A 25,016-nucleotide genomic window follows, 5' to 3' on the forward strand; every position below is an offset into this window, starting at 1 on the left:
CTCCTCATCCCTTTTAAAAGCTTTTAGTTGCATATATCTGGCACATTTCTGATTAATACAAACATTTCTGATTTTCTGCAAGACTTATATCTTTAAAAATCCTTATGGTGATGCAACTACACTACTGGATGACCTTTTGGTAATAGCTTTTTTGCATGCATTTCATGACATTTAGAAAAATTATCTTGACCGAATTTTAGCTCTACTTATAGAAAAAAGTTAATTCAGCAGAGAGACGAAATACCCACCAGTATTTTTGAAGGCCAACACTTTCAGGAAACCCTAACTCAGAATGCCTTGACTTCTGACCTATAACACCAGGCAAATAGGTTTCTTCTGTAATTCCAGACATGCACATTCCAGAGATGTTGTGACCTGTTAAATCTTCAAATCTCAAGGCTTATCCAGTTTTTTGAGGTGAATTGAAAGTGGTTTCTTACATTAGTTGTTGTATAGGATCCAGGTGTCCTCCCGCAAAGAACGCTTCTGTGGGGAAATTATATTTTCCCGGTACTGCATTTTCTTCAATCTTTTTCTTTCTACCCCCATCAGACAACTAGTGATGTGTAAACTGCCATCGAACAAGAATTGTAGACAGCTGTTGGATTGTGACCTTGACTTTACAAATGAATGTAGCACAAGTTCATCTAATGCCTCCCCTCACTATTTTGTCTACACTTTTAGTTTCATTTTGCTTTGTAAAAGTGCTTGCGTCGCCTTTTTGTTGAAGATTTTCTCCTGACTTTGTAGATTTTTGTTATGTCTGAGTGTTCCCCACTTCTAGGGCTGAAGTACACAGCCTGCAATTTAAAAACAAATCCCAATCCTGCCCCAACCTTGGCAAGGCTTCTTACCCTGCTGTAAGCCTGTTCCTCCCTTACCCAATCTCCTCCATCCATTTTGCTTGGCCTATAAATGATGCCATTGTCTCAGCAAATGGCAAAATGTAGCTAGAGCACATTTTGAATGATTATTTGGATATGTGTCTCCTTTAATCACCTTTGCAAAATAGAGTTTGGCCTGAGGATGTCCAGATACGCTCAGAGAATAAGTACTTCATGCAAATGCTAAATACTCATATTTGGTCAGAAATATAGTGCCTTTGCCATCGCTGTTACCCCCAGAAAAACCATGCAATTTGGATTTTCTTTGTGGTCTGCAGCATTTCAGATGCTTCTGCGGTCATAAGCATTTGAAAGGTAAAGGGACCCCTGACCGTTAGGTCCAGTCACAGACAACTCTGGGGTTGCGGCACTCATCTCGTTTTACCGGCCGAGGGAGCCGGTGTTTGTCCGCAGACAGTTTTTCCGGGTCATGTGGCCAACATGACTAAGCCGCTTCTGATGAACCAGAGCAGCACCAGGAAACGCCTACTTGCACTTTGGCGTGCTTTTGAACTGCTAGGTTGGCAGGAGCAGGGACCCGAGCAACGGGAGCTCACCCCGTCGCGGGGATTAGAACCGCCGACCTTCTGATCGGCAAATCCTAGGCTCTGTGGTTTAACCCACAGCGCCACCCGCGTCCCTCCCGAGCATTTAGATCTTACTTAATCAGGGTAGTTGTCTACTCTTGCCTTCTGGCTTTTCTCTTTGCACTCTCCCTTAGGCAGGAAAGGTGTGCTGTTATAGCTAAAAACCTGAATTAACAAAAGTTGCTGACCGGATACTTGGCACCAAGCCTAGCTTGTGCTTTTTACAAACACCTGTCCCCATGTTCCCATGTGGTGTGTTTTTTTAGGGGGGGGGGGAGACATGGTTGCTGTTGTTGTGTTTATGATTTGTCAGTACAATTCTGAGTGCCTAATCAGTATACTACTACCAACCTGAGCCTTCCCATGTTTGTGCACAGGAGAAGTACTGTCACAGACTTGAAGTAGCCCAAATATACAAAAAAAATCTGAGGGGATGACGACTCCTAAACAGCCCAGTAATAAGTCAGTAGCACAGAATGTTGAAAGACTGAGAGAGAGAGGGAAATTGAGAAAAGAAGAGTGAGGAATAGATTACCTATTTATTAAGAATTCACACTGATTTGCTCATATAAAGCTGACACAGCAGTAAATTTGGTTTTTATTGAGCATTCATTCTGATTTGTTTGTGGTGCAGTTATACAACAATGAACATTCATCCTGCATTTAACCTGACTGCTTGAGGGATTTCTCTGTCATTTGAAACCTAAGCGCCAGACTGGTTTGATAGTGCTCTCATCAGAAGCATTCTTTATGGTCGGTCATAATGGAAACCTGCAGTGTACCTACTACTCCAACAGCATTCTGGTTCTGCAGAAGACCTCTGGACACTTCTCTTTTTTTCCAATGATCCATTTTAGGCAACTAGACAAGTCTGCACATTAGAGAGTAGCAGGGAAGTTTCTCCAAGATGAGGAACCAGAAAGAAATCAACCCTTGTACACATGACTCCACCCCCCACCCCCAGCCAAGCGAATGGAAAGTGATCTGATGTAAAGTATTCCTTTAAAACAGAAATAATGGACAGACAAGATCCTAGTAATTATCTAAATTGTACATTCACCTGGTGGATAAAAGATGTAGGCCACAAATATCTGAAAGACCATTATGCAGTCATAAACTGTGTCTGGGGGAAATCCAGATGTATGGCAACCCATGTCGCTCAACAGCTTTCCCAAACTTTGTTCAGATTTTTACTTTTTGAAATATGGCAACCCCACCCCTTCCAGCCCTACAGACCCTTTAAGATATACAGAAGGGGCTCTCATGGGAGTTCAGTCACTCTCAGAAGGGCAGAATATATGGCCTGGGAGAGGGCTTTCACTGTGGCATCCCCTAAACTGTGGCACTCCTTTCCCACAGAGGTATGTCTAGCACCTTCATTGTGTAGCTTTCACTGCACCTCTTTACCCTGGTCTTTGACATTGAAGATATTTTGTTTTGTGGGACACACCACTTTTGCTGAATTTATGTTGTTCTGTTCTGTTGGAATGGGTTTTCTTGTTTTTGTAATTGTAACAAATACAGTCATACCTCGGGTTAAAGACGCTTCAGGTTAAATCTTTTCAGGTTGCGTCCCGCGGCGACCTGGAAGTACCATAAAGGGTTACTTCCGGGTTTCGCAGATGCTCAAAATGACGTCATGCGCAGAAGCAACGAATCACGACCCGCAGACGCGGGATGCATTCTGCTCAGGATGCGAACGGGGCTCTGGAACGGATCCCGTTTGCATCCAGAGGTACCACTGAATTGTTCTACCTCTACCCCACCTCCCGCGAAACTATGGTGAAGAATGGGTAAGAAATATTAGAAAACATTGAAAAACAAACAAACAAATGATACTTCACTTGTTAGTGGATGATAAAAGGTAAAGGGACCCCTGACCATTAGATCCAGTCGTGGCCGACTCTGGGGTTGTGGCACTCATCTCGCTTTATTGGCCGAGGGAGCCAGCATACAGCTTCTGGGTCATGTGGCCAGCATGACTAAGCCGCTTCTGGTGAACCAGAACAGCGCACGGAAACGCCGTTTACCTTCCCGCCGGAGCGGTACCTATTTATCTACTTGCACTTCATGCTTTTGAACTTCTAGATTAGCAGGAGCAGGGACCGAGCAACAGGAGCTTACCCCGTCGCGGGGATTCGAACCACCGACCTTCTGATCGGCAAGTCCTAGGCTCTGTGGTTTAACCCACAGTGCCACCTGCGTCCCTAGTGGATGATATAAGCCCTTAATTAAATGGAAGTTGGTTTGCTTCATTAGATTTTAAGTGATGTGATCTGATATTCTCCAAAGAACGCCACAGCAGTGCCACATCTAGCTGGTTTCTTTCAGCAAAAAAGTAATTGGTACGGCTCCAGCCAAACACCAGAGTCAGAACTTTTCTTCACAAGCAACTTATTACATAATAAATGCACATTGTTGTCGTTTATTCATTGCACACAGGTCCACATCTCTTCCCTCTAGTCTGTGTTTTTCCATCATGGAATGTCATATTATCCCAGCACTTGAAACACAATATTTTGCAAAGCCTCCCTTCAGATAGAACATTAATTCCTAGCATGATTGCTCTGTTGCTGTGCAAATGTTGCAGGCCTCTGTTGGGTCGTAGTATTTGTGATGTTTAGAATGACAGATACTAACTCTTCTTTCTCCATGCCTGCATTATTTTTATTTTATTATGTATTTGCAAGAAGGCTTGTAAACATATTGCCCAAAGGCTTTAGGAAGGGCCTTGAGGAAGTTCTTGAGTTTCATATCAAAGTTATTTTGGCATTCAAAGTACCCAGGGACAAGATCTGCAACTCAGCCATTCAGAGCTGCAGTGTGCCATTGATATGCTTATGTTTAATTTCCTCCATTCTGTCAAATCCTGAGTTTACTTGAGGTCGGGACACTGTGAAGCACAGATACCTGTTGTAACCGGTGGCAAAATTGCAGGGACTGGTGGAATCAATAGCTATGGCTTCCAGCCGGATGGCCACAAGCCCATTCCATCTTAATGCCTAGCCAGGAGCTGTTCAGAGTACAGTGGTACCTCAGGTTACATACGCTTCAGGTTACAGACTCCGCTAACCCAGAAATAGTGCTTCAGGTTAAGAACTTTGCTTCAGGATGAGAACAGAAATCGTGCTCCGGCGGCACAGCAGCAGCAGGAGGCCCCATTAGCTAAAGTGGTGCTTCAGGTTAAGAACAGTTTCATGTTAAGTACAGACCTCTGGAACGAATTAAGTACTTAACCCGAGGTACCACTGTACTCCAGCATCAGTTGGTTGCATGGCAGCTGTGTGTATCTGGGGTTTGCAAGGACTTTTGCCCCTTGTGGTGGCATGGAAGGGGAGTCACACCTCTGCACAGTTTATCTGTGCATTGCACCCTAATTACCTCTCTAAGGTGCATTTACATTTAGATAAAGGGCTTGTGTTTACAGCAGTTTACAAGAAGTAACCAAAGGCATAAACCTATATTTTAATAATTGTAGAAATATCGTACTTTCCTTGTCTTAAGCTTTGGCATATAACATCCATAGTCTTGTCCCTGCCTGTATGGCTTTGTTGTATTTTATTGGATTTCGGTTTTTTGGGTTTTTTTTACCATTTAGTTGTTTACTGTTTGTAAGCCCCTTGAAGTAGTGGGTTAGAAGTTACCTTTGAATTAGGAATAGTGCAACTGCCCAACTGAAATGTAGCTAGAAGCACACTTTGATTGGTCTTCTGGATAAATCAGAAGTGATGTTGTCAACTGCTTGCCCCTCATGTTAGGGATAGTTAAGTGGTCATATTCACTGCTGAGTGAAACATTGAGTAGCGTGACCCCCCCCCCAATCCAATGGTGGATCCTACTCAGAGTAGGCTCATTGGAATTAATGGACCTAAGTTAGTCATGATCATTAATTTCATGGTGTCTACTCTGAATAGTACTAGCATTGGATAAAACCCAATGAGTTTATATTTCAGGCTGAAGTTACTGTTGTGGAATCATCCTGTTAAATACAAGCAGAGATTCCCCATTAGGGAGACAGATAAATTTTGTGCCTGCTCATGCTATTTATTTCTGAGGCTCATAATTCTGAATTAAGTCTTCCTGGTCCAAATGTGCCATGCTTTGATTGGATAGAACATTACCTGCACATTTTCCTTTTTAGTAAGCCAATTGCCAAGAGCCTTGTCTTTATACCTTTACACCAGATCTTCTTGTGGCCTGTTTTGTTTAGTTTTAAAAAACAGCACACCAGACAATCTGGACTCAGGAAAAGATAACCCATGTTACTAATTAACTCATTTTTTTGCATTTAGCTCCATCGTATTTTTGGACACAGTCACGTGTATTTAGGTGAATAGAGTTCCCCAAAAGGGCAGTACACAGGGCCCCACAGACCAGAAATATTTCACTGAATCCATTACAGAGCTTTTCTATTGCCTAAACATGGCTCTTTTTTCTTTTACACAATAAACTGAGTTAGTGAATGTCAAATGACATACATGGGTCTGTGAACTGCCCTTTCTTTCTTTCTTTCTTTCTTTCTTTCTTTCTACAACATTTGTTAAAAATGTGTTTGTGCTGGTGACATGTCCAGTACTATACATTTGAAATGTATCCCATTTCTATGACCCCATTTTTGAGACTGTAGTTTTCTAGGTTATCTATAATTGCTTGTGCTGTTGCTGGCTATATAAATATAGTATTTATCACATTTGAAGTCACGACACCTTTTTCCTGATAACTAATAAAATTGTTTTACTTGCAGCGTAATACTTGACTTTTCCTCGTGATTTATGGAAAAGGTTTTTTTTCATTAAGGCTAAATCTCTTGGAATGAATGGCATATTGTCAGATTGCACTTGAGGAAAGCCATTGCGGGGGAGGGGGGGAAATGTCCTGCAGAATTTATAAAAGCTTGGGGGGGGGAAGAGTGGATGCCAAATGACTACTCTGAGTCCTTAATCTATCGCCTCCTCTACTTTTATACGTAAAAAGGAAAAGACAGAATGCTGCCGCTATAGAGGCATTTTGTTATTACTAACAGCAACAAATGATATGGTGCAGCAGCAGATTCCCTTAAAGAAGATCATGCTGATATGCCCAGCAAATGATAGATTAGGCCGAACTAGATGTGACAGCAGCCGTTCTGTACTTTTAAACCTGGAACGGCTTCAGTCACATAGAAACAGGGGGTCTAGTCGTAAAAGGAGAAGGAGCAAGTGGCTGAAGGAGCTGTGGCTTCTCTCCTCAAACACTTTTCTCTTAGCGAGGGCAACTTCTAATGCTGGAAATTCTGCTGGGAGAAAAGTTTCCAAAGGGACAGTGCAGGGTGGTAAGCTCTGTGTTTTGGTGGGGTGAGGATTCAGCAGTGTTCATTCATTCCCCCCCCTTCATTGCTTTAAAAACCAGATTCTCCCTCCCACCCCTCTTTCCATGCCATTGGGCCTGTCCTGTATTCAAACACACAAAATTGTTGATGTCATCTAGTTTGATCTTCTGGGGTAGTTTTCCAAAGTCCCTGTTAGGCTTGGATGTGATCTCTCTGTTGCCATCCGCTCTGATATTTTATAATGTGAACAGTTTATAAATCTTTTAAAATAATAAAATCTATCTTATGGAAGAAGGACAGTAAGGCCAATTCTTTTGAGCATTTAACCAGTGTTTTACATTTTATGCTCTTAACATATGTTATCCAAATATTTATTTATTTTTTTATGTTCAAGGCATAGTAATTCATGTACAGTGGTACTTAATTCGTTCCGGAGGTCCGTTCTTAACCTGAAACTATACTTAACCTGAAGCACCACTTTAGCTAATGGGGCCTCCCACTGCTGCTGCGCCGCCGGAGCATGATTTCTGTTCTCATCCTGAAGCAAAGCTCTTAACCCGAGGTATTATTTCTGGGTTAGCGGAGTCTGTAACCTGAGGTGTATGTAACCTGAAGCGTATGTAACCCGAGGTACCACTGTATCTTCATGTAATAAGGTAATTCATGTCCAATGAGCTTTCCATAAACCTCAATCCTGATCCTTCATATATCAGTATTAAAGTTGGCTTTAGTAATTTTATTTTCAAAAAATATGCCTAAGAATCATAAAATTGTAGAATTGTGGAGTTGGAAAGGGACTCTAGGGTCATCTAGTCCAACCCCCTGCAGTGCAGTGCAGGCTGTTTTTCTTGATTAGAGGAAGGTAAACTTGGAATTGTTTGATGCGTTATTGTCTTTTGAAAAGAATATAAGGATTACCAATTATTTTCTTAAGCAACACAGCTCTGGATCTTATGAAAAGCTCAAGACTATGAACCTGATGTAGGCCTGGCAGGGTGGTTTGTGCTAAGCATCAGAGCAGACTAGAGGAGAGGTCAGTTGGAGGACTGTAGCTGTTACATGGTTCACAAAAAACAGTAAAGCATACACCAATATAATGGCAGATAAGATGGCAGATAAGTAGCACTTCTGCATCATTTTAAAAACTCGATTGCTATATCTATTCTTTCATTGAAAAAACGGATCAGATTGTACTATTTAGATTATGAGGATGCTTTCTAGCTTTGAAACTGTGGCTGTGATTAAAGGGAAAATCTGCTGCCTGCGCTGTGTGTGTGTGTGTGTGTTGTTTTTCTAAAAACCCACGACTCCCATTCTTGAATATTCAGAAGCAAAGTTTATTTTGGATTACCAGAGAGGTTAAAATGTTCGCCTCTAAGATCAAGACATTAAAATCCCTCATCTCTTGCTGTTTCCAAGAAATGAGGTCTTGCAGCACCGAGTACAGTTTTGTGCTCATCAGTAAGAAGATAAATCGTTCTGTTTTTCCTCTAAAGGAGATGGTTTCTAAAAATAGAAATGCTAGAGCTCTCATGAACAAAAGAATTCCTAAGATCCACCTCTGCCATTGTCCTTCTCTCTTTATCTGTACTTCTACTGCTTTTTCCTTAACAGCTCCATATTTTTAATACTTCAAAATTTACCTTTCTTTGTCCCTTTATAAAGATTGCAGTTCTCTCCAGCTTCTTTTCTCCCTTTCAAGTGAAACTAGCCTACTTGGTATCTTTTTCCCCTGAACAAACAGGACCCTGCTGTTTGTCCACCAGCATTTCATTTTTTTGCTGTCTTGCAAAACACTCTTAAAAAATGTGAAGAACTTTTGGACAGGCAGTGTTCTAAAACTTCAGAGGTCTTATCTCTTTTGGCCTGGATTTCCATCAGGTTTGTAACAGAAATCTGGAGATACTCCATGTCTTGGCTTGAAGATGGTGTATAATAGAGTCTTTCATTCTCTCTCACGGGCGTATTGAAGCAGAGGCTGTTTGGAAAAAGATATGCTTCCATCCAAGTTACAACATGGCAGTGCATCCTGAATCAAAGTCTGACAGTGAAGATATATGTATTATATGCACATTTGTTGCACGCATGTCCTGCTTGTGGGTTTCCCATGGACATCTGGTTGGCCACAGCAAGAAGAGAATGCTGGACTAGATAGATAGGCTTTTAATCTGGTCCAAAAGAACTCTTTGTATGTCCTCAGACTAGTGGGAGAGCACTCGGTCTGTTCAGTCCAAACATAACCGTTTCTCCTGGGACAGGTTTTGGAAAAGTGTTCCATTCTGCAGTTGTTCAAAGTATTTCCGTTTAAGTGTGGAAGATTCATCTCTGGCTGCCACTGATTGCCTTGTACACACCTCCTTCCCAATTCTCAGATTAGTTTTGCTATTGGTTTGGGTTTTTTTTTAAATCTTTGATCTCTCTTTTATCTGTATGTGCAGCTTCTTTTTTTAAGGGAATAGCCCACATGAAGCATAACTGGCAAGGTTGAACTTTCTGTTTGACTTGCTGATATGTGTTACGTGTGTATACCAGGCAAGCTGAGAAGCTGGCCTGAAGGCAAACTCACACTGATAAAATGCTATATCTGTCTTCGGCCTGGATTGGCAGGGGCAACTTTTCCTTCCTAGGATCATTGCAAGTGAATATCACATTGAATTGTAAAGCTTGCCTACAGTTAGTACGAATACGAAACCTGCTGTTTTATTTTCTTCTCTTTCATGTTCATTGCACTACAAATGTAAACAATGCCTGATATAACCGGGATGCCATTGCATTTCCAGTCCATGAAGGCATTCAGGTGCAGGAAGGAATGTACAAAGACTCAGTCACAAAAATGGACGGCGCAGATTCAGGCTTTTTCAGTTTCAACCTGATACTCCTGTCCTGTGCTCTCCAGTAGCACTTGGTTGACCCTGCAAGCTCTGGCATTTTGCCAAATGCGCCTCTTCCCTGTAGAGCCACATATTAACAATATTTTTATTTGTAGCAATGTATGTCAGCAAGATGCCACCATTCCTTCCACCTGCTGGTACTCTCAAAACTGTAGAAATTGCCTCAGCAAAAACCTCTGCTGAGTTATGGCCAAACTCCCAACTCTTTTTCTCCCCAGCACTTGATCCCTGTCAAAATAAATAACAGCGTCAGAGAGCAACTTTTCTTAGAATTACAGCAGGGGTAGAAAGGGTTAAACTCCCAATCTGTGATCCCAATAATCCCCCCCACACACATGCTATTTGTTGAAAAACAAAACAAAGCCCTGTCCATTAAATGTGAAACACATATTCAACATCATGTGTAGTTTGGGCCTTAGTGTTATAACCCTAGTGCTTCTGAGTTCTGCATTTATTAAATTGGTTCTGTTTGCAGTATCATCTCCATTTTATGTGACTAACATCCAGGTATTGTTAAATTATCAGTTGAAAGTTAGTGAAAATCCTGATGCTCCACCATTTGGGGACAAAATGGGTATGAAATATACATGCCAAGTTCAATTCCTGAATCATGTTTAAACCACCTTTAGTTAGTACAGTATGTGACTTCTGAAGTTCCTCTCCTTAAGCCATTTCATAAGCAGTCAGGTTCTGGCAAGGAAAGGACTCTTTAGGGAAAGAGCCATAGCTCAGCAGTAGAGCATCTGATTTAGACGGAGAAGATTCCATGTTCAGCCCCTGGGACCTCCAAGTAAGGCTGGAAGAGACTCCTGCCTGAAATCCAGGAGAGCTGCTGCCAGTTAGTGTAGACAATAATAGGCTAAACAGACCAATAGTATGACTTGGTATAAAGCGCCATCCTATGCACTGTGGCTTCAGCAACACACAGTTTCCCACTGCAGACCATCTTGCTGGGAATTTTGTAGAATTAAACCAGATTACATTGCACTTTGGCATAGAATTGGGTCCTAGAGCTGTGTATGGATTCTAACAAAAGAAAGGGTTCAGTGGAAGCTTTGGCCAGATATTGGTGGCTGCTTCCTTTTGCCAACCTAACAGAAGATTGGGATGAATCAAGCCTGCATTCCACACAGAACTGGAAGTGCCTGAGTGTGGGCATTCATTGCAGATCTAGCAGGTCAAGATATACTATCATAATGTGAGCTTTAGCACACCCTCCATGTGTTATGAGCTGTAAGCAGGGCTGTGTGTCTCTCACACCCACTCCTGTTTTCTGCACAAAAGAGAGCCAACTTTCCAGTGTGGAAACACAAATTTCCAGTGTGGTGGTCCAGTCTGGCTCAAGAGGTGGTGTTGGTGGGTTGGTGGGTAGGGTGACTTTAACCGTTTGTCCACAGCTATGATATTGATTCGGATCTGGCCATCTGCACTTGCAGTTTGTGTGGGATGAGGAGGGGGAGAGAGAGAGAGAGACTCCCTTTTGCTTCAGTTGAAATTATCTCACTTTGCAGAGGAAGCAAATTTGTATTTTGATACTAAGGCACTAGAATGGGTGTTTGTTTTTTTACTACTTATAAGATGGATTCTTGGACATGCTTTATTTTACATCTATCTTGTTTCATTTTAAACTGCTTAACTGCTAGAATGATTATATATCAAATTGTTGGTGCTTGGGATTAAACAGTGTGGGTTAGAAATCCCATACTAATCCAAACCCGCCCTGAGGAAGGGACACAAACTGGGTGGGTTTAGCTGCTTGGAAAGCTTTATAGCTATAACGTTACATGTTTTGTAAAGTACACTTGAAGCCCCGGTATGCTGCACAAGTCAGGCATATGATGCTACCTTTTCTTTCTTGCAGATGAGCCCAATCCTTCTCCTTGTGCTGTTGTCTCAAACACAACTCGCAAGAAGGAAGCCTGGTAAGTGTTGAAATTGCTAGAGGAAGAATTACAGGGCTTGGCATTTTTAATCTCTGTGGGCCAGTTCCCAAGGTCTTTCATTTGTATTGCAACATCAAGCTTAGTATAATACCATTCAATATAACATGTGTGCCTTCACTCATGTAATCCTTCCTGGAAAATTTCCCTGGGTTCTTGTTTTGAAGTGGGTCATAGTCAAGTCAGAGAAGCTTGCTGTTCAGGTCATTGGATCAATTGATAGAACATATACCTGCCACTTGATTATTGATCCTGGGACTATTCAACGCTGAAGAATGAGCAGATGGTTATAAACATAACAAGCAAACAAACTTGAAAATAAAATCTGATATATCAGTGAGACTTGTTGCCTAGCAAAGGCACATAAGACTGCAGTGTGAGCTCAGTCTCTAGGCCTTTATGTTGCATGAAGCTTCAACCATTCATTATCAGATTTCTCTACTCTTCATTGTTCTTTGGGCTTGGCAGAGGATATGTTAGCTCCATTAAGTGCTCTTGTTTTCTTTCCCTGCCATCTGGGATGACCTTGGCCAAGGAAGATGTAGAAAGTACTTGCATTATGGAATTCCGATGAAGTGTATAGTTCATTTCAGACAAGTCTGTTTTTACTTTAGCCCAGAGAGAAAACAATCCAAACATAGCTTCTGCTGAAAGAAGTTAGCACCCAAAAGGCGCAAGGAGTCTAAAATGAATGAGTGCAGAGATTCAGTGGTGTAAATTGAAAGTACAAAAAGTAAAACGATGATGGAACAATGGCTAGGAGGTGGGACAGCTTCAGATCCAAGGGGCATGTTACGTTAACCAAACATTTTTAAAATCATGGTTAGCGCTGGGCATTTTCTTCCCCCTCCCCCAGAAAATGTAGAAGTGTGAGGCTCTAATCTGGATCTGGACTGTGAAGCACCTCAAAAGTAGTGTTTATTGCAGTAGTGCTTTTGGGCAGCCAATAACAGATGGGGAGAACAGGTTTTTTTTTGTCCGAAAAGGCATGGAGAAAAGAGAGTTAGAAAACAAACCTGCTGTACAGCTGCTTTTTCTAAAAAAAAAGAATCTGGGAAGTGACAAGCATGTTTAACATAACTTGTAGTTTGGCCCTGTGACTTTGCTCCAGAACCATCATGGCAAGTTTTATATCTCTTTAATGAGGTAAATGGTAGAAAACAACAGCAACAAAAAACACTGCTAATGAATATGGCTCATGACCCAATGGCAAGTACTACATAGTCACTTAGCAAAATTAAGGCTGTTGCCAGTGCTGGAAATGAAAGGTTTCTTTTGGATAATTGAACAATAGTAGAAATGGGCTGGTTATGAAGGGACAATGTAAACTTTAGATAGCATTATCTAGTTAGAAAGATATACAAAGTCTCTTTATGATGATAAAGTGACTAAGATTGGCTCTGAGAGGTACAAAAAATTAAAATTGTCACAGTCTCTGCCTTCCGGTTTAAAATATAAAGGCCATACTATGAAAAGAGAAAGATATATAATGAGGGTGAAATAGGAGAATTCAGAAATTCTCCCAATTTTAATACAAAATTCTCCCAATTTTAATTCAAAAACTTTCTGGTTACATAGTAGCCAGATAGAATAGCTACTGAGGTGAAAGTGCTAAGAGAAGGGGATCCAAATGGCAGTAGCCACCAGCAGGTTGAGCTGATAGAGTAGGGCTTTGAGGTGTTGTGTTGCCTTTTGTGAAGAGGAATGATTCATCTGAGAATGTTGTTGTTTGAGTGGTGGAAGTGCACAGGGAGATGTATACAGGCATTTGAAATGTTGCATGCACACCAGTTTTCCATGCAGCAGCAAAGGGAGGGCTGTGTAGAATGCATGATCTCAGCTGTGACTTAAGAGTCAATAAATAGTTCATGATTATAAATGCATATATCTTTTTAGAGCAACAATTCAATACATTTCCTTTAGCTGATTTTTGTTGACTGTTCTTTTCAGCACCAAGGCAGAAGACCGTTTAAAATCCAGGAAAGGCTGTTACAGAGCAAAATCTAGGGGCTCAGCAGATCAAAGAAGCACGACTGCCTTGTGGGATTGCTCTACACGGGAGACAATGGGTAGTGTCTCCAAAGAAGAAAGCACTTTAGAAAGACTCCCTGGTTTGAAGGATTTAGCAAGCTCCAAGGAAGCAGCACGGAAAAATAATTATTATCCAAAGGAACCCACTTCTGCAATGGAACCTAACATTATAAAAACTGTGCAAAGGAATACGGATGATCTAGAAGGGGAGCTTCAGCCGTTAGACCCTGGCAAAGCATCAGTGGAAATTTCACCACCCCCTCCTGGAGCACAGACTGTTAGTGGGGATGAAAGACACCATAGCAATGAACCAAAGCAGCTAGAAGCCTTCAGCAAAGAGCACTTAGACAAAAGGCAAGGGTTGGGAAAGAAGGGCTTTCGGAGGCTTGACTGGCTTTCTGAGCACAATGAGGGGCTAAGGCCTCCCTACAGAAATGTAAATAAGCCAACAGATGTAGCAACAAACCTGGCCGTTAGGGGACAGTCTGCACGAGAAGCTTCTTTGTTAGCTCTGCCAGTATTTAGAAAAATGCAAAATCCTCACGCAAGTAAAGCAAGGACTGTTGAGAGTGCACTCTCCCCCAGGAAGGGGCAGGCAATGGACTCCGATTTAGCCGAAGTAAGTTCTGCGAACACTGCTGAGTGGGCATTACAGATGTCAGGGCATCAGACAGCCACAGACCTTTCTGTCCGCAAACATGCTTGGACTGCTAATGCCGGAGATGTTTCGGAACGTGTTCCTCTGCGGTCTGTGGAATCTCCTTCTTGCAGCACCTATGATGACACAAGACCCTATATGTGCAATGCCCTGGTGGAGGAGCAGGGGAAAGATGGCGCAGTGCAGGAAGAGGACCCAGCTGTGTACACATGCATTGAATGCAGCATCTATTTTAAGATGAAGGAACATTTGATGGACCATATGCTTCAGCATAACAGGGGACTAGGGCTGGATGAAAGCAGAGAGGGCATTGGAGGTCAGTGTCAGTTGACCTGTAGTGAATGTGGATGGGCTTTTGGGGACATTGGTTCTCTAGAGCAGCACAGGAGACTCCATCAGGAGTCCAGAGAAAAAATCATTGAGGAAATTCAGAAGCTGAATGAATTCCCAGATGAAGGCCGTGATGCCAGGCTACAGTGCCCAAAGTGTGTGTTTGGAACCAACTCCTCTAAGGTGTTTGTCCAACATGCAAAGATGCATGTCAAGGAGAGGAAAGATCAAAGTTTGAAGAATGTGAACTTGTTTGGCAGTTCCAGTGGTAGTGATCCACGGGACAGCTCCATGCACAACATATATAGTAGACATTTCAGGCCAAATGATCATGTACCTCAAGTGGCGCATGCACACAGTAGCAACAAAGGTCTTAGCACTTGCATGCTTTGCAGCTTTCCAGCCCCAAATGAAAACATTTTAAAAGAACACATGAAATATGCTCATTCCCACTTGTCCTGGAACACGGAGTCTTTTGAAGCAGATGTAAACCAGCCTGGAACTAGTAGGGATGCTTACAGCCCTAGCAGGTCAGGCCGATTTCCAGAAACTGATTATTTGAGCAAAGCAGGCAGACATTTCCCCCAGTCCCACTGTGAAACCACGTCCCACTATGAATCCCCTCATGGCTTCACAGTGGGCCACCAGAGACTTAATAAAAGCAATGGCACTAATAAAAAAGAAATCCCAATGCCCGGGTTTCGGGCTAGGAAACGAGCTCCCTATAGCTCTTCACATAAGATCTTGTCTACTCTTACCTCAGTGAAAGCTTATTCTCCGCATGCCCTGAAACAAATAAGGAATAAAAGCACAGCACCGCCACTTGAGTCTGAGAGAGAGAATGCCAAAAGCCACCCAGGTGAGCCGGAGGAACTCCAGCACAAATGGTTACCCATAAGCGATATTAGGAGTATGGAAGAAGAATTCCCTTTAGCAACAGAAATAGAGTTAGCAGAGAATAGATATTTCAGGCCTGTTGCTATTCCTCAATCTGCTTTGGACCTCAAAAGGAATTTCAGGGGCACTTTGAAGGCAACAGATTATCCAATAGCATCAGCGGGGCAGCAGCATCAGTTACGTCACATGGTTCCCATTGTTCTTGTTGATGAGATTAATATTTATCCCAGAAAGATGAAGCGGCCCAAGATGAAGATTCTCAAGAAAAAGATGTTGCCTCCTTCCCAAGAGTTTGGAATGGATGAATCCCTTCCCTTAGGCGTCTTCCTATTAGATTCCTCTTTAGAAAGCTCCTTAGAACTGGATGATCTTCTGGATGCAGATTCATTGATGCTGAAGAATGAGGAGAGGAAATGCCCGTACTGTCCTGACAGGTTCCACAATGGGATTGGCCTAGCCAATCACGTGCGGGGCCACCTGAACAGGGTGGGTGTGAGCTACAATGTCCGTCACTTCATCTCTGCAGAAGAAGTGAAAGCTATTGAGCAAAAATTTTCCTTCCAAAAGAAGAAGAAAAAAGGTAGTATGTATTCAATTTATAATTTTTTCAATTTTTCTAATATTTTTCATTCCTTGAAGATGGGTATGTATGTTCCCATATTTTCCCTCTCAACAATAGATGTTATAGCATCTTTGCAATGTCTAGTTTTCATAGTTTGGGTTTTTTTTAAAAAAATCGTTATCTAGTGGGGGTTCTTTGAAAGCATTTATTGCCTGTTCTTTATGTTTTAATATGACACTGATTATTATCCTCTCTTTCACAGTTGCAAACTTTGATCCAAGTACTTTCAGTTTAATGAGATGTGAATTCTGTGGGGCTGGCTTTGACACACGTGCAGGATTATCCAGCCATGCCCGAGCTCACCTGAGGGATTTTGGAATCACTAACTGGGAGCTCACCATCTCACCAATTAACATTTTGAAGGAGCTACTAGCCAATTCATCAGAATACCCTATGCTTCAGTCTGCACTAGGAACAGATCCTTCATCGCCAAATCAGGAGAGAGAGATGCTTGGGTTTGGGCCCTGCAAAAGCACGACCCCCATATCTGAATGCAGCATTTCACAATCACCTTTCTCCCCGTTCCCTCCTTCCTGGGGAGATGAGCCCATGCAGCCCTTCAGAGATGGTAAGCAGTTTCAGAATTTTACATGCATCCTGGAAACAGTACTAATCTTAGTAAGCATGCTACCTCCTTAACCCTCCCTGGTGATAACCTTTACAGAACAACCTGAAGGAAGTGATGGTGATTATTATGAACTATAGTGATAAGCAGAAGTAAAACACAGGATTCAGACATTTCCCAGGAGCCCATGGAGAGGAAGACATCTGGATGTTCCAGGGAGAGGATGGATTCTGATGTCCATCTTTCCTTCCATTAATGTGTTGAGTGTCTAATTGAGATGTCATGCAGCGGCCCAAGTCTTCCCAGAAGTCATAGACTGGTCTAAGTCCTACTTCAGGGAAGGCTTTTGGAGATAAAGGAGCGTATATATAAACACACACATGTCTCAATAAAAAAGTGTGGGAGCAAAGAGTAGGAAATGAAAGTGTCAAAGCCTAAAACTGGTGTGTGGGTGGGAATGAGAAAAATATTGGGTGGAAGTGAAGATGAAAGAGGAACAGAGCAGAAAAAGATTGAGTCAAAGGAGAATGTATAAAAGGTGGGGGGGATAGAAGAGAAAATAAATAATGATAGTTTGTTAAGTGAGAGGATTGATTCTATGGGAAGTGGATGTGTTAACCAGGACCACATAGGAATGCATATGAGTTGGGTAACATTTTTCTTCCTGACCTCCTAGGCAAATCACCAGACCAATTTTTTAAGCAGCCAGTCATAACTGGGTGCTCAGGTTTTGCACCCCTGATGAACAAGTAGACTGCAGATCAAAAGTAATGACTAATCTCTCTCCCATCTGTTGTAGGAAGTGTTCAGTTATTTTCTCCAGTCATAATATGAAGTTGCCTCAAAATCTGATCTAAATCTAAAACAAATAGGAAAATACATCATGTTGCCATGTCCTATCCTTGCCATTCAGCTACATTTCAGGCCAGCCTATTCTGACTTGGGCTACCCCCATTTCTAACTGTGACAACTTAGGTTCTTACTATTAGATTTTTGTCTGTACAGTTTGTCTACTCTGGGCGTGGTTCTGAGGTTTTCTCACTGGAAAAACTTTCATGGGGCAGAAAGAGACTATAACAAAGTTGTCATGGATGTTACTTAAACGATAAACCGCTTCACATACACAGTTCTACAAGGGTATAATTACTTTCAATCTCCATCCCATTCCTGTTATTTTGTATTCTTTAACCTTTATATAACCAGCAGTATTAAACCACTTTCGGCCAGTAGTCTGAATTTCGTTCATTGGTTTGAAGAATTGATGGATACTATTACACTGTAGGCGCATGGTATTTAGCAAGTGACATATTTGTGGTCTGTAATACTAACTAAGGTAGAAAATAGATTTCTGCATAGTTTCTTCTATAGGACTTGGAATGTATTTCTGATCCCAAATCCCATCTTGTCTATGCGGTTTACTGAAGTCTAAAGAAAAAGGTGTGAGTGTGCATTGCCACAAAGTGGCCTTGGTGTTAAGGAGCCGATACAAGTCCTCCTATCTGTGGAATGGCATTTAGCAAATGCAAGGAATGCCAAATGGCAGATTCAAAAGGAATTTTGCAGGCATTGCTACACTGTGAAATGAAGAAAAGTTATATGTTTGGCTTCAGGAATGGTCTGTAGGCACATAATGCCTATCCACAGTCAAGCAGTTCTTGCCCTGTGAGCTGCCTGGATGAGAGACTGCTTGGAAGCCCTAAGTAAGTTACCCTTTAGAAAAGGAGCAGGGTATAAATGCAATAAATAATCAATTAACATGTTTACTAGCCCTCAATATATCATTCATTATATACAAGCTGCCAGATGGACATTTCTGCAAATAAATGTTTTTATCTAAAAAGCAACGGATGGGAATAATGGTGTGCATTTCTAACTCTTATGAGTTAATCTATACTAAGAACTGTGAAAAATCAGCAGTTGGCTTTGCAAAGTGGAGACATCATATAGCTAGAAAATTTGCCTAAACACACAAACAACTGTCAGAAACTGCATATGGTATCATCAGCATGCACATACCTATTAATTTACCTATCAGTTTACTTAACATTCTTGCAGTACTGAGGACAGCAATACAGCCTGTAGGAAATTATGGTGGAGACTGTAATGGAAAGCTGACTGCAGAAAAGTATCATGCTGTGTTATGGGAAACCAAACATTCATGGATTTCTGTTGCTAGTCAAATGCATTAAGGTTAGCAGTGACATGAACGAAATCTTTGATGCCTTGTCGTTCTGGATGCATTCAGGAATGAAATAAAACAGCTAAATTGGCATTACTTACAAGTACTTACTAGTTCTAGTAAGAGAGAAGGGTACTGAAAACAAGGTAGGGAATATGGACCAAAAAATTACTGGATGGCTTCATAACCTTTTCCTGATTTGTGGAAGAAGGATTGCAGAATTCAGTGGTGCCAAGATCACTATGATATAAAAAGAAAAAGTAAAACCTCCAACAACTTCCCTTGATGGAAGCACTTGCAAGTCTTCATCTCAAAAGGTGGTTGCATTTGTACATCATGAAAGGAACAGGTATTGGGTGCTAGACAAAGGCCAGGGGATTCTCAGATCTGTGTATGTCAAAGATGTGTGGCTCTTCAGATATTGATGGACTATAACTCCCCTAATCCCTGACCTTAAAGGTAAAAGTAAAGGGACCCCTGACCATTAGGTCCAATCGTGACCGACTCTGGGGTTGCGGCGCTCATCTCGCTTTATTGGCCGAGGGAGCCGGCGTACAGCTTCCGGGTCATGTGGTCAGCATGACTAAGCCGTTTCTGGCGAACCAGAGCAGCGCACGGAAACGCTGTTTACCTTCCCACCAGAGCGGTACCTATTTATCTACTTGCACTTTGATGTGCTTTCGAACTGCTAGGTTGGCAGGAGCAGGGACCAAGCAACCAGAGCTCACCCCGTTGCGGGGATTCGAACCGCCGTCCTTCTGATCGGCAAGTCCTAGGCTCTGTGGTTTAACCCACAACGCCACCCTTGTCCCTATCCCTGACCTTAGGCTATGCTAATTGAGGATGATGTAAATTGGAATGCACAGCATTAGGAGGGAAGGCCAAAGAAGGAGTGGCTGCAGCTCTGTCTCCTGTAAAAGCTGATTCCTCCCTCAGAGTGAAGCTGTAATCAGAAATAAAATCTGCCAGTCAGGAACATGGTCATCTGAGGACATATCTTTATATAAAACCTTCTGGTGCTTCTGCTTTCACTACTATAAGCAGTTGTGGAAGATGATCCTCTAAGAACAAGAAGGATGTAACTCTGCTGCATACTGACAGCCAATATAGAAAGTAGTTTAGCCTAACCTGACTACAGTACAGAGAAAAATGGCAGCATTTTCAGACAGCAGTTACATTATAGCTTTATTATGTAAAATATGGAAATACAGTGAGACTAAAGTGACTAGGAAGATGTTAGTGAAGAAAGCAACTCTAGAATGTTTTGCTTCTCCTCGTGAAAAATACTAGGAATTTATTCTCTTCTTCAGCTCAGTTTTCAGTAATATGTTGAACAGTTGGGTTTTCTGTAGGCAAAATGGAGATCTAGTTTGAAACCAATGCTAGCCTGCAATTAGAAAATTATAGCTCATCCTTTACAAATCATTATCTTAATGCAAATGCCTTTTTGCTTTAAAATATTATGAGTAGGACTCCACTGAACTTTATGCTCTCTCTAATTTATCTGTATCCATAAAATACAGACATCTCTATATTTTCAAGGCCTTACTAAGCCAAGCAACACCACAAAGAACAAGATAATTTTTTATTATTATTTAAGCAAGTAGCATTGGTTGATTAGATTTCTGGCAGGCTTTTATGTAATTTGGAAGTCTGGGGAAATCTCCCATTTGGATTAACCAATTCATTATAAATCTCGGGATAAACTGTTCATTGGATTCCTAATACATGCCCAGAGTGTATATATACCCTAGAAACATGGGGAACAATGTTCCTCTTCTTTAGAAGTGGTTTCTTGTGGGGTATATTTGTTTGTTTGTAGATAGCGAAGGTTTTCAAATATAGACGTTGTGAAAGTTCAACATTAAGACACTTCTTTTTGGAAGTTAATTGTTCATAGGCTCAAATTCATGTTGTAACCTTAGCAAAGAAAAAGAATGAATTTTAACCATTCTTTCCCTCCTCTGTGTGTGGCAAAAACACAGACCAGCATTGTGTCACTCTGTCTCTATCTCTGCATTTTTTTGCCAACCACTGGAAGGTCATGTACAATGAAACTTAACTGTCATGCTTTCTTACTCCTCAGCCCCCGGTGACCTAAACCCTTCATGGATATATTTTGAGGCATGTATTTCAGATATCCCCTAAATCTGCATACATAGATGGCTGGGTCTCTAACTCGTGCAAAGTCTGTAGATTCCAAAGAGGCATAGACCTTGTTTTGAGTGGCATGTGGGCTAAAAGCATCTTGGTCATTTTTTATTTTATCATCTGGACTTCCTATTCTTAATGCTGATCCTAAATTCTGGTTTTAGATAATTTCATCTAACCGAAGCCAATTAAACATTTTTACCTCTTTTTTCAGGGAGGGTGTCAATTCTCACAATGAGGTAATATATTTTCTAGAACTCTTGAGTTGTTACTATTGATAAAATCCCTTTCTTTGGCAACAGGAAGTGAATCAACAATTTTCATAGCTTGGTAAAAATGTTGTAACAGTGCTGAAGACCCAAGAAAACTACAGAATACAAGGTTGGATCAGTGCTGTTAAAACATATATGGTCTATGAGCCCAGCCTGGCCCACAAAGTATATTCTGTCCATTCTACAGCTGCTAAAAGCATATGCCATTACTGAAGAAGGAAAGAGGACCCCTTCCTAACAGTTTTATTAAAATCAGTTGTCACTTTTTTATGCACCTAGTGCTGGTGAAGAAAATGCATTATTTGCCTGCTGAAAGGCAGTTCCTTTTTTCTGTCCCTAGGCATTTGCTTAGTGATGAGTTCAACCCCCAACTCACATTAGTGGAGATGAAAAATATATGAATACAGTTACAGAGAAATGAACATTTAAATATAGGAATAGAAAATTTAGAGAAATGTGAAATAGGGCTTACACCCAGATAAGTGGGATTATGATTGCAACAAAAGAGAGGAGATATTTGCATTGCATTTCACTTTCAGAAAAATGGTCTTCTGATTGAAATATTTCTCTCCCTTGTCTTATGGCTCAAAAGCAGCTTTGCTCATCCTGAACAGATGGAGAGGATGTTGGATTTTAAGCACACGTTTGTGCATATTTATTCTTTTTGAGATGGTTCATCTTTCTTAATCTTCAGAACAGAAGGGAAGATCTGTTTATTAGAAGAGGTGCAACTGAAGCAAGGAATAAAAAACCAGGATGGAATTCTATGACCTGGGCCCCTCCATTAAAAATGGGTTTGGAGCTGAAAAAAGCCAAACTGCAATGCAAGGAAGTGTCCAAAGTGCCAAATCTGATTGGGATTTAAGGGAAGACAGTCTTCTTTAGGCAGTTGATCCTTATAAGTGGATCTGAAGGAAACCCTGTTTTCTCAGCCTTGAGATAAAAGGGGGCTTTTCATAAATTACAACTTATTTATGTATCTGTTGTAGTTTTTAAAATATGTTGTATCTCGATTAATCTATTATCTTGCTTTGCTACCTACACAGGAGCAATTGCTGTTTAACTAGTATATAGATTGAGCTTGCAACTGTGACAGCTATATCCACCACCACTTCAGTGCACTTGAGTCATTTTGTAGTTTTGGGCTAGAAAACTGTGGTCATTCAATTAAGTGGTTTTGCAGATGAAGAAACAGAAAAAATGTTTTTAAAACTGTTCCTTAAAGATGCAGAGTGTTTTTATACACCTCACGTTGCTTGTCTGCTGTGAAGCTCTTTATCTCTCTTTCAGCAGTAGTATTCTGAAGGCGTTCTGGCCACAGAGTGCATCTTCCTCTCTCGGTTTTTTGTTTTCCCCACCTGCCCGCTCGCAAACTGGCCCCCTCTCCCTTTCTGCCTCTTGCGTCCTGGCTGTGGCCAGGAGAGTTAGGTGCTCTACTGCTCTCGTCTGCTGGAGCCTTAAACGCGCGGCTTCCATCCTTGCTGGCTTTCCCTTAATCTGCCGTTCGACGGTGGAGTAGTTTTGCCTGGACCCGTACCCTGATCGTTTCGTGCTTTTCGCTGCATCTCTCTGGGCCTGTGGATTCCTCCTGGTTCGGCTGGGCCGGCTTCTCTTGGGTTGACTCGGCGCTCGACTACTCCACCTGATCGCACTCAGTTGGAGTCTCGGCGCTCCGCCGCCCCGCCTGGCTGCCGCCCCGCATGTGCCGGACCCAAGATGGCGGCCTCCACCCCCTCGCAGCCCAAAGCGACAAAAGCGGTGGCGGCGCCGCGGCCCCGAGAGGATGAAGCGAGCGCGGGTCCTCCGCCCGAGGCCGGTAAGTCCCCGGAAGGCGAGGAGGAAGACCTGTCCGTCAGGCAGGAGGGCCGATCGGGAGGTGTCATGCTGGAGACCTGCTTTTCCTTCCTCGCCCCCCCTCGCCCGCCGCCTCCGGGGCAGCCCGGTCTGCGCCTTCAGGGATCGCGGCGCCCGTCCCTTTCTGGGGGTGGCGTGAGGTCGGGTTGGGTGGCTGGCAGGAGGCAGCGCCTTGCTTCTCCGAGCCGAGTCCGTGGTAGCTTTCCTGTCAAGGCCTGGTAGCCCGCGGCTCTCCTCCTTCCCCGCCAATGGGGCGCCCGGGTATCTCGGCCGTGCCTTCCCCGCTGGTCAGCATCCTTTCGGCCGCTTCCCGTTTAGCCTCTGCAGCACCCGGAGCCACTGGCCAGCGCCTGTCACGTCTGGTCCGCGCCCTCCGGCAGCAGCTGGCAATCGAAAGTGAGACATTTAAATTAAAATAAAAATAAAGCATCTTTTGTCCGCTGCGAGAACGGGAATAATCCACATCGAGGCAAACCGGCTCTCGTTTCTTTGACTTTCTAACCTCCCTTGTGGATACATATTATTAAAGTGAATTTTGAAAATCCTGAAAAGAATGTTACTGACTCGTCAAAAGCCCAAAGTAAGACACCAAGAATTGGTTGTATTGCAGTATGAGAAATATGCATACCTAAAACATAGGTTGGAAATTATTTATTATTTAATGCAATACGTTATCTCGTGTCTGTTTTGGCTATCCAACACTTTGAAGGTCGGAATGGCTGACTTCTGTCTTTTAATCTCTCCAGTCTAGTAATATAAACAATAGAATACAGTAATTCTGCTTTAACCTGCGTTTCCGATTGCCTATTTTGTTGTATATTTAAATAATTTTGAAGAATAAAAAAAAAAAGTCGTAGCTGATATTATCTCTGAATTATAGTGAATTTGTCCAGAAAACAACAGTTGGGATCAGTCTTACTTAGGAGAAGATTCCCTATTCTGCTCATCTTCCCCATCCCTATCTTTTTTTTGCAGTTTGAGCCTATGTGTGTCTATTCAGAAGTAAGTTATTTATTTATATTTACATATAGTATTACAGTTATATTCTACCATTCTTCCAAGGAGCTCAGGATGGCATACATGGTTCTTTCTCTCTCCACTTTATAAGGCTAGTTTAGGGAGGCCAGGCTGAAAGAGTGTGACTCACCCAAGATCACTGGGTAAGCTTTCATGGCTGAGTGGGAATTTGAATCAGAGCCTTCACAGTTTCATTTGGATACCACAATCCCATGCTGATTCTCTGTAAAAATAGCTATTCTCAGGGTAAGGGTGTTAGGATTGAACCTTCAGAAATTCTCATTGTCTGATTTGGGCTAAATGACTTTTTGTAATGCTACTGTAGTTCTTTTCACAGTACTGTATCTGCTGTTGGATCATAAGAGATTAATTTACACTTGGCTCCTTGTCGGAAACAGTTTTATATAATGTTATGTCTTGCTCTGGCAAAAAAATGTTTCCCTGTATTGAAAATATTTATACCCATTTTCTTTTGTTTGTAATAACTGGTTTCTTCATCAGTACAATTTCCCCCTGCATCTGCTCTGGGTTCTTGTGTGTATAACTACTGTAAATGCCACTCAGTGTGGTGCTTTGTCCTGCAACTGAAAAACCCTGTAACTAGGAAATAACTAATTGGTGGTTTAGCTGATGTGTGACTATTATTGTATTAATCTAAGGAATTTGCTTAGCTCATCCAACAGACAGCGAGTAACCAATGTTTTCTGTCTTCTTATCTAGCAAGACAGACTTGTTTATTATAATCATGCCTTAAAATGCTAAAACCATTAAAGGCCATTAGTGTTGGGTTGGTTCGTTTTTTAGTGAATTAGTTAAATTGTAATCCTAGA

The 25,016-nt window shown here is 42.0% G+C and overlaps 1 protein-coding gene across 15 annotated transcripts in view; it reads left to right on the forward strand.

Moving 5' to 3' along the window:
* The window catches only part of WIZ (WIZ zinc finger), a 55,966-nt gene that overhangs the window by 18,853 nt on the left and 12,097 nt on the right, over positions 1 to 25,016 (forward strand). For 9 of the 15 annotated variants that reach the window (XM_053376229.1, XM_053376232.1, XM_053376236.1 and 6 more), the window contains exons 3-5: positions 11,532 to 11,592; positions 13,561 to 16,109; positions 16,351 to 16,716. In XM_053376229.1, coding sequence (XP_053232204.1) covers positions 11,532 to 11,592; positions 13,561 to 16,109; positions 16,351 to 16,716 — 2,976 coding nt within the window. The other 6 variants (XM_053376231.1, XM_053376237.1, XM_053376241.1 and 3 more) reach the window with 6 other exon arrangements.

The sequence above is a fragment of the Podarcis raffonei genome, chromosome 2 (genome assembly GCF_027172205.1).
Source record: "Podarcis raffonei isolate rPodRaf1 chromosome 2, rPodRaf1.pri, whole genome shotgun sequence".
Classification (NCBI taxonomy): Eukaryota; Metazoa; Chordata; class Lepidosauria; order Squamata; family Lacertidae; genus Podarcis; species Podarcis raffonei.